Source organism: Thunnus albacares, chromosome 6, assembly GCF_914725855.1.
Source record: "Thunnus albacares chromosome 6, fThuAlb1.1, whole genome shotgun sequence".
Classification (NCBI taxonomy): Eukaryota; Metazoa; Chordata; class Actinopteri; order Scombriformes; family Scombridae; genus Thunnus; species Thunnus albacares.
Window position 1 is genome coordinate 10981744 of NC_058111.1, and position 10672 is coordinate 10992415.

General features: G+C 40.7%; 1 protein-coding gene across 11 annotated transcripts in view; it reads left to right on the forward strand.

Annotated features, from left to right (window-relative positions):
* The window catches only part of robo2 (roundabout, axon guidance receptor, homolog 2 (Drosophila)), a 343248-nt gene extending 333083 nt beyond the window's left edge, over positions 1 to 10165 (forward strand). For 10 of the 11 annotated variants that reach the window (XM_044355122.1, XM_044355121.1, XM_044355129.1 and 7 more), the window contains 5 exons: positions 2966 to 3148; positions 3613 to 3771; positions 4067 to 4333; positions 5701 to 5895; positions 7080 to 10165. In XM_044355122.1, coding sequence (XP_044211057.1) covers positions 2966 to 3148; positions 3613 to 3771; positions 4067 to 4333; positions 5701 to 5895; positions 7080 to 7081 — 806 coding nt within the window. In that variant the 3' untranslated portion in view covers positions 7082 to 10165. The remainder of the gene's footprint in view (positions 1 to 2965; positions 3149 to 3612; positions 3772 to 4066; positions 4334 to 5700; positions 5896 to 7079) is intronic. The other variant, XM_044355131.1, reaches the window with a different exon arrangement.
* Positions 10166 to 10672: the final 507 nt, after the last annotated feature.

Below are 10672 nucleotides of genomic sequence, written 5' to 3' on the forward strand. Positions count from 1 at the left end.
CACTATTTCTTCTTATCTCTCTGCAAGTCTACCTCGCACTCCATCGTTTGACAGCACAGACACAGTCCCAGCTCCAGGGTTAGTGGGAGGAAGAGAGGGAGGATAGGGGAAATCGCTGAGATTTATTGTGGCCACCATTTTGAGGCTATACAATAAAGGGGGGTAGGAGTGTGATTCCTGTTGAGCCTCACTTGATAGATTTGTCATTGCTTTAATAATATGGAAATAGGTCTGTTTTCATAATGTTACACCAAAGGCCAGTAAATCAAACTTTTTCAATGATGCCCAAGAAAAAAAGCCAGTCTTCTCCTCAGGGGCCATTTTTCACCAGCAGATTGTCTGCACAGATTTTTTCGATGCATTCTTCTATGCTCTGAGATGATACACCACATTGTTTAGCAGATAAATGGAAATCCCGGTGTTGCTGTGGATATTGCAGAGCCATGTCTTGCTTGAGCCAGAGAGATGGAGTGAACACATAGGTATTACCTGGCTTTGTGTGTAGAGTGGGCGGTATAGGTCATGTAAAGCTGAGGTGTGGTAACAGTAAGGCTGTTACGCCTACAATGAGCTGAAAGCTGGGCTGTTCTGGGCGATTACTCTCCCATAAAGCCTTGCCAGGTTTGTGAGGAGCAGGGTCACGTCTCCTGACGACAGGTAGAGACGCCTGCTCGTCAGGGGGAATGATTTTCCCGCTTAACGACATGCAGATTAGGGTCTCCGTCAGTATAAATCAGTTTTAGTGGCAGGAAGGACCTGGGCTGGGTTTTACTGCCCCCCAACCATCTCCTGTTTACTGGCCTTGCTCTAACAGTGCGTGCGGTATGGGAGATGTCAGCTGGTGGTTTTTAGAGTACATGGCTTGGCCCATTGCTTCGGTTCAAGACATGATAAAATGACACACGCAAAGTGCAAACCTTAGTCTGGAGCTGCAGAAAAAAATACCACATTTCAAGAGCAAAAAGAAAACTAGATTGAATTTTTATCAAATTATGTTACAGTGATCACAGTTTGATTGGACTGCTATTTCTGAGAATAGAAGTGCTCCAGAGGTTCAGCAGTAGAAAGTGGCAGTTAGTGCAACTGAAAAGTCATTCTGTGATGTGATTTGCTGAGGCAGTGTTCCTTTGCTGAGCCGGAGGAGTTGGAGGCTTCGGTGCTTGGCTGGCACTGCCTATACTTCATTATCTGCTCTATTCTTTGTGAGAGGATAGGACCCAGTGGAATTGCTGTCTTTCTTTCTTAGAGAAAAACTCTTAGAAAAGAATTTCAAAGAAAATAGCTAGGCAAGATGGAGAGGCTCGAAGTAGTTACTGCCTTGGATTTCAGTTAACGCTGTAAAAATGGGTTGTGTAAGGGGGTTCTCTACCTTATGCAAGCTTATATTTTATAGAAGTTTCCATTAATCCGAATCTGAATTTTACTGCAGTAGAAGTGAAAATCTGTTGCAACTTTAGGTGTTGAAGGTGCAATTCCCTGATGTCACATCCAGTGACTAAGTAACCACCTCTTTGAGACATGAAGATGAAGAGACTCACAGATGGGGAAGTTGGAAAACTCTTTGAGAGGGATTTCCCAGTGTATCTGGCGAAATAAATCACAATCATATTACGTTTTTGCGTATTTTAAATGTGTCATATTATATTGCAGAGAGAGGTACCATCTGAGAGAGCAAACTCTATTACTGTGGTGGATACATTGTGAGTTGAGTTCATTTGAATCTCAATCTCTCTGCCATCCTGTTCTGGCCAGGATTGTATCATCTTTTGTATTATACTGACCTTTTAATAAATCTTGCTGCTAACTTTTTGTCCCCATCGCTCCCTCTACAAACTTTACCCTTGCACTTCGCTAGTTCTCTGTTAAGCCAGTCTGTTTAATCACATCACTCTTGTGTATTGTATGACGGAGAGATAGATTGTGTAAGCAGAGCACTTGGGTTAGTGCCACTTAAGCAAAGTCTGCCAAACCAGTCCCACAGAAAGCTGTCACATTAACCGACTGTTCTCTATGTTCTTGCTTGCCAAAGTGGCATATTTTTATTGGCAGACTGAAACTTTTATATTTAAAGTGCTGGTTGAATGTGAAAAAAAGTCTAAACATGAAGAAATACTTACAGTAGCACAGATACATAAGCCAAAAGTAAAAAAAAAAATCTATCAATATATACACGTCTCCCTTATGCGAGCCCTTTCAATCCTGTTTGTAGCATGTTGAGTTGGGTATTGATTTAACCCTCCGTCTTTTAATCATCTTGAAAATAACATATATGTGTGGGGTAAAATACAGTGATTTTGTATTCAAGTTGTATTTTTTCTTACAATTATAGCTCCTTTTAGACAGTGGTGGCTGTGCATTTTTAAACAGGAATAATAATAAAAAAAAAACTGTGTGCATACCACCAGGTGTTTGATTCAATACACTGTTTTGTGAGGTGCTTCATCTACGTCACCTGAGGCAGTACTGTAGCGAACTCTGCTCTGCACAGGTGCGCTCATTGTTCTTTATCAAAAGAAGAGCAAAATCAGTTAATGCCGGTCCTGCTGTTACTCTGTGTACATTCTTGTGTGTTTGTGTGCACCTCTCTGTGTGTGTATGCAATATATGTATGGCATGTCTTTGTAATAGATGAGTGAGGGCAGGCCAGAACAGAATGACTATACAAAAGCACTCACCTGCAAGAACAGAAATGTCCTGCAGCAAATACAAAATCATTTAAGTGTAGGATGGTAATATTACCTCTTTTTTTTATAAGATTACTCAATACATGTAGTGTGACAGAGCAGATGTTCAGTATGGCAGATCATATCCATAAAGGTTATGGCCACTGAGCTGAAAAGTATGAACATGATGTGGTTGAATATCAGTGTTTTGAGGTAATGGAAATAATTAGAAAATATATCATCCACTCTTACAGTGTAACACACTCATACACACATTTGCTGAAACCTGTGGTGTTCCATAGGGTCCATGGTGAATGGGTGGGGCTCAGCCTCGGAGGATGAGCGTAATTTCTCCAGCCATAGGTCCAGTTTGGGCAGTTCATCAGATGGCTCCATCTTTACCCACTGCAGCTTTGCCCAGGCCCTGGTGGCCGCTGCAGACAAGGCAGGCTACCGCCTGGAGGGCACTAGCCTCAGCAAAAGAGGTTGGTGTGTGGAGACTAGCTACCCACTGCTGGTCTGGAACTTCCACCAATGGCAGATGATTTATTCCTTTCTGCTCTGATTGTTCCTCCTGTCATCCATTGGCTGGTGTTTTCCTCCATGATGCTGGCTTGTGATTTCCTCTCTGCTGCTTGTGGATGATATGCCCAGGTTGTGCATGGCACCTTAACTTTAAATCAGCTCCTCTGTAACTCACCTGGCTTTGCACTCCTGCTTTCTTGAGTTGAAGGTAATAATAACTGGGTGATATGTCATACTTGCAACCTTTTACAGGCTTCACCGGAAAGCTCTCTCTTTTCTAATGATAACTTTTTTAATAGGTTTTTGGATCATGATTGATAACCTCTACCTTTTCTTGGTGACGGCCTCAGCTTCACTGTCTTGGTGTAGAGTCCTTAATATCTTTATTAACCAGCTGGCCTGTGTGCCTGTTTCCCTCCTGCAGGTAAAGGCTTGTCCCACAGGCCCCGGCCCAGCAGTCCATTCTCAACAGATGGCAGCACAGTCGGCACACACAGCTTGGGCCACCAGAGGGCCACCAGGCCCACACGCAAACCCCGCAGCCAGGGCACAGCACCCCACCGGAGAGAAGCTGGTGCAGACGGTGAGGATGTGACTGAAAACACATTTCAAACAGTTTATGTAGAAATTAACATCTGTTGTTATATAAACAAGAAAGAGCTATATATAATATAATATAATATAATATAATATAATATAATATAATATAATATAATATAATATAATATAATATAATATAATATAATATAATATAATATAATATAATATAATATAATTGGATGGAAATGTTTCTTGACATGATTAGACTCTTAACACTACATTTTATAAGAAATTTGTGAATTCAGTAGATTTATTCTGTGGGTTTCTCTTTTGCACAGACCTACCTCCTCCCCCTGAGCCTCCTCCCTGTCAGGGGCAGGGCCGTATCCAAGGGGCCCGCAGTATAAGCAGCGTGGTACCCCCAACAGAGAGGAAGGCTTCATCTCTGGAGCGCCCGTCTATGTCAGGACCTCTGTCTGGGCAAGACGACATGAAGAGCTCCACTGACAGACAGACACGCACTTCGCTGGAACATCATCGCCAGGCTCAAGAAAGGCTAGGCTCCATGGACCGAGCTGATGATGGGCGCAGGGGGCACAAATCTGGTACGGTTGAAAGTCTAAACTTTATAGTAATGGCAAGGGATGACGTGTAGAGAGAGAACTCGGTAGTGGGGCAATAAAATAAAAAATTGGAGGGTGGCACCAGAGAAAAGGCCATGTTGTTAACTAAACCTGACTATCCGACATCTCAACAGATGCTTTTTCTGGGTTGTGCACTCCAGGCTTTACACCTACCCAAGATGTATTTATTTCTAAAGATGAAAGGTTTCTAAATTAATGTAAATACACACAAGTTATGCACTGCTACCCAACCAACAAAATCCATAAAATCATTTTGCTCACTCACCACTATTCATTACAAGGACAATACAATATCCTAGTGTCACAATCTTAACAATACTGATATTAAAGTGAAAGTGGAGATTTGACTACAGATATTACAATAAATATTTTAATTGAATTGAATTCAATTAACAAGAAAACAACAAGGGCAAAGGAGAGTTTTTTCTGCTGCCATGGCTTGACAGTGGAGAGAATTTTATCTAAGTTCTTGTGTTGAAGTTAGCTTTCATGCTGCGTTGAGACTGGGCTCCCATGAACAGATTGGACTGTCTGCCACTTTCTCTGGTTTCCAGAATGCCCCCCTCAGCCTCCCCAATGCCCCTGTAACTGTTGCCAATGTTGGCCTGCTCCACTCCAAGTTAGGCAGGAGGCCCCTGAAATGCGCTCTAATCGCTTCGGCTCTCTTTTCTCACACAAACAGCAGCCACTCTATACCCCATCTGTGTGTGTGCCTGTGTTCATGTGTGTGTATGTTTGTGACCATTAGAGATATCCATGCTGTGCGCCCTGCCCTCTTTGTGCCAGGACTTTCTCAGACAGGCAATCTGAGACACCGAGAGACTGTGAGACAAAGACAGGTGCCGCAATCAGCATCTTTACAAAAAACCTCATAGGTGAATTCCCATATGTGTCAGAGTGCTGACTGATTCACAGTAGAATCCACTGAGGTCGAGGCAGGCTCTATTACAGTCATTAGCGGAGCAGTGGGGAGCAGTTTGATGAGATTTCACGCAACGACAGAGACTGCTGAGGGTCGATGTTATGCTGCCCTGCAGCAGGGGGTGCCACAGCAGCCAGTGGTCCCTCTGTTATTGTATTTGCCCCTCATAAGGCTGGTAGATGCAAGGCCATGTGTGAGGCTGAGAATCCTCTCTGTGGCACGCCCTGGCATTGCCTGTTGGCACTGCCACTCTGCAGATGTCAGGAAGAGGGGGGGTTTGCAAAGTGCTCTTTGTCTCTATGCATCAGATGTTAGATGTGTTTCACCGCAACAATAAAAGTCACGTGTTGTTACCACTTCCCAAAGTTAAAGTATGCCTTTGGGTCCCTCTGTGTTTGTTTTTCAGAGGAGGGATGCCTGCCATACAGTAAACCATCCTTCCCCTCACCCGGTGGCCACAGTTCCTCCGGGACAGCCTCCTCCAAGGGCTCGACAGGGCCACGCAAGACCGAAGGTCCGAGACAGCCACAGCAGTGGACCGCCATAGAGCACGCTGATTTCCTGGGGACCAATGGACAAGGACAGTACTCGGGAGAGTTATGTACGTAAAATTGTATCATGATGTATTATTGTCTGTGTTGGACAGCAAAGAAAGTATAGTGACATCAGTGACATATTTTGTCAGTTGTAGTCCTGCTAATCTATCCAAACCATAAGTGAATAGGAAATATTTATGTTATTATTTTCAAAAATTTGTATTGAATTTTCAAACTATAAAGCAGTTACTTGCCACATATATCAACATCAACACCGGCCTACATCTGTCCCATGCATAAACACGTAATATCAGAGGGAAAAAAACAGAAACTATACATTGTATCATTGTAAACATTAATGTAATATTCTTTTAAAACTTTCTGGTTGAGCCAAGAGAAGTATGCTTTAGCTGCTTGAGTCTGAGGTGTGCCATTGCATCCAGCCAGCGTTTATGATGGTGGTACAGTCTTTTTCCATTTGAGGAAAATCAGTTGTCAACCAAGCACTATAGAGAAAGTTACAACTACAGCTCCAGGACCACCTTTAATATGACCATTAAGGAGTTAGGATCAATAATTGTGCCACATACATATTAAAGGGTATTAAAATTGATATTGCACCTTTTTGCAGTGTGTCAAGCATTCTGAAATGTTAGCGCTCATGTTTATTGTCTCAAGGTTATGTTATACTGTCGTACAGTGAAGTGAACAACAATATAATAGTCTGTCTTCTTTGCCTCTCGTGTGAAAATGTTCCACTGCCGGTTCCCGACAGGTGTGGATAAGTTAACAAAAGCGAGCTATAAGATTCGGCCTTCAACTTTTACTTCTCAGTAGACAGAGGCAAAGAGGAAAAACCCCCTAAGGAAGAAAGATAGATAAGGCTATGAATGAATAGAAGGAACATTGTGCATTGATCAAAAGACACCTGTTAGGGTGACGAATATGGGATGATATGTGACGAACACCTGCATGTACAAATACAGTTATTGAAATTTTTATAGTACATCTTCAGTATAGCAAACTGGGAGATCCACATTTGCAAACGTGAACTCTGGTTATTGCAATAAAGCTCTGGAAGGCAACTTGCTTTCTGTGAATTTCTAAATTTTCACGACAAATTCCTTGGGGGGGGGGTAAACAAAACTTCTAACCTGTAGGTATAAAATATGTAATGGAAATGTAATTTCTCCATTTTTACAGAGCTATTCCCTGACATCCCTCATATTTTTCTTTTCATTTCCCACAGAGTAATCTGCCTGGGATGTGAACTGGAGAAAACCCGGCCTGTCCTCGAAAGAGTGACGCCCTCCTATTTGGGGCAATGAACTTTGTCCTTACCTGTGTGTTCTCAGAGGGAAGGAGTGCAGCAGAGGGCACTACAGAGAAAAGCTGTGTCACAGAACTGTAAATGTGATGTATAGACACAGACATACTGTACATCTCACTATGTTTTCGTCCTCAAGAAAATATTTTCCACCTCCTACCTTACTGTAACTTTCTTTTTGTTAGAAAAAGGCAAGTAAAAAAAAAAGAAAACATCTATATGAGAACACATTTTCTGGTAACTGCCCTTGGGGAAAAGGGAATTTTGTTTCCTGTAAATATATTCTTTAACTTGTTGTTGCATTGCTATGCAAGCCTGATTCAGTTTGAGCTTTTTATTTCCATATACAGGAACAGTTGGTTTTATCTGATTATTTGTATTATATGTGAATTGAGTGGCTGTTGTGCCATAAAATAATTGTTTTATAATCCATTGTTTGTTAATAGTTACCATTAATTATTATCATTATTATTATTAATTATTGTTTTTGCACTGCAATTTTTGGTGATAAGCACAAAAACATAGCTCCTGCTGACATGAAGAACCGGAAGAATATGTGAAGAGGAGTTTCTGTACTGTAAAGTAAAGAGAAGAAAATTATATACTAATGTACAGAGAGATATTAAAGAGTAAGGCTTTGCTCGCAGACAGCAACAAATAAGGCACCCGTTTCCATAGTTGAGACTAATTGGGTGGCAGACACAAGGTTCCTGAGGGTCTGAAGGGCAAATATGATGCTGGAAGAATTGTACACAGAGGATACTGTATTACTTTAGGTTACTGAGTTGATTATTTAATTCCTAATTAACTGTCCTGAAACAATAGTTTGATATCAGAAACAATTAGTTCTGGGCAACTCCAGGCACTTTCTCTGAAACAGAGTGAGGGAGTGTATGTTTTTATTTTTATACAAGGGTCTCTAAGCATTTCAAGTTTATTTTGTTTTTATGATTTACTGCCTAAATAATTTTACTACACTGAGTTTACGCTCCTCGTTTCCGCATAACAGCACACTAACCATAAAACGGTCACAAGGGAGGAGGAGTCCGTGATATCTGTCCACATGCTGTAGTTTAAGTCATAGCACTTAAGGAGGTAGATTTATGATTCTTTTTAGCCTTAATAGGGAAGCAGACATCACAAACAAGAGTACTGATTCTGTCTAGCAGTAATGATACTCCCAAAGCTACCGAAAATATTAGTGGAGCAACATAATTTGTTTACAACTTCTGTGTTTTATTTTATGTCTTTTTTTTCCATCCATTTTTGATATTGTTTTCTTTTTAGAGCACTTATCTGTTTTAATGTTTGTTATATTATCTATGGTACAGTATCATCCGAGAAAAACAACACAGTGACCCGAAATGCAGATGTTGCTCTAAAGGTCGGTGCCTCAGTTACCAGTACACTATGATCAGCACAGTCTTGTGTCAATAACTTTCGGATTTGAAAAGAAACGGTGTGTGTGTACGATTTGCGATGTAGCTTTGAGTTTGATCCCAAACAGTCAAGTGATAAACGGAGAAAAGCCTTGTATATTAACTAGCAGGTTCCAATGCCTCCATGTCTATAGCCACAGTGTGGAGCAGAACACTTTCTACCTGCCTGACCGCCACAACACACACACACACACACACACACTTATCATCTGCCACTTTGACTTCTCAGCCTCTGATTCTCAATTTTTGTCTTTTCAGACAATGTTTTATTGGTTGTCCTTTTTTAAATGAAAAAGCTTGTTTCTTTGTATGCCTTTTATGGACTCCAAAACGCTGCTTACAACAATGTTTTCAATATTAATGTTCAGGATTTTTGTGGTTCAATGACTGTTTGTTTTGTCTTTTTTTGTACTGCTAATGTTGATAAAAAGGGGGGGTGGAAACTAAAGGCCGTCAGATGCTGTTGTACTGTTGTCGTCATGCCATCGTCATTTTATATCATCCACCCAGTGGCCAGTGTTCTGGAAATGAGGTGCAAAGAGTATCTCAGGTTATTTTACATTCTGGTGGTGTTTATGTATGTGTATATATGTGTATATATCCATACGCATCTCCACTTGATTATGCCATTCCATTTTCATTGACAAAGATATCCCTCTCATGTCCGATTCTGTCGTCCCCTCTTTTCTTTTCTGCTGTGGATTTTGATTCCGAGTATAATGTGCTGGTTCATCCACCTTAAGACAAGATGTCAGTAAAAGAACATACCAAATTAAGATTGATATTTCTAATGTCTAATGCGTTTTAGTGTCTCTTTAATACTCATTGTTTTCTTTTAAATCACAGTGTCGTTTTGTATTTATTAAAATGATAATAAAAGTATATTGTGAAATATGCATAAAGATTCGTGGAATATAAAATGTGTTTTTTGTTCCTTGTAAAGTTTGCTGTCAGAGCCGAGCAGCGAGGCCATAAAGAGACAATACTGTAGGCACACTGTGCTCATAGCGCGGTGAATGCCGGGTCAGTAGTCGTCTGAATCACTCTACGTCCTGCATGTTCACCGCACTGCTCCTCTCATGTCAAAACTAAAGAAACATAAAACCTTTTTGAACACAAGGAGCAAAAATGCTCACAGTATGCTCGTCAAGACAATAGAGAAAACGTCTTTTTGGAAGGATGAAAGTACTTTGGCTTTCTCTCTCTTTTGATCATTTTCTCAATATTGTTGGTTCTTTGTAGCCTATCTATGTGTTGCCTTTTTGCTATAAAAGAGGATTAAAAATGACAAAAAGAGAAAGTTGTTGGGTGAAATCTTTCTGTACAGTACGGGGTGAAATGACACCCTGATCCAATGCCATTTCTACAGTACAGTACATTCTGCTTTATTTTTTCTTTTTCTGTAAAACCACCTTCTGTATTCACTTGCATGTCCTTGTCCAAAAAGAGAGTGGATCAAGAAAATAAACTTTTACAGTCTCATTCCCATGTCCTGTAAAATAAATCCATGTTCTTTTATTTCCTTGTACCTGGATCAATATCAAATAAAATATTTTTGAAAAATGAAAATGCCTTAGATTTTTTGTGTTTGATTAAAAAAAAAGGAGAAAAAGACAGCAGCGCAGGGAATTGATGGTTCGAAATTGGGTGGAAAAAAGGAAATAATGCAGGAAAACACATCGTATGTCCTTGTATGTCTGTAAGCTGCTGTTTCTCAGCTTTTATAGGTCACTTCTTTATACTACAGCCACAACGGCATGAAAAATGGCAAATTTTGCCTGTTTCTCCAAAACATGCCCCTTCTGATATCTTAATAGTGCTTGACTCAGCAACAACATGTGTGTAGTTATCTTGTGCTGTGTGTCTGGTGTGTGTACATGGGCACCGAAGTTGTGTAGCCTACTTACTGTGTCTGTTTGTGAAAGAGCTCCTGACTCAGCTGTGCTTTTTATGTCAAACCAATCCCTACCTTGATCCTTCTAGAGGACCAGCTTCAAACACAAATCCAAATCTCCTAAATCACTGAGACAGGCAGCTTGCTTTCAAGCTCTCTTACACGGAACTCACAGTAACATA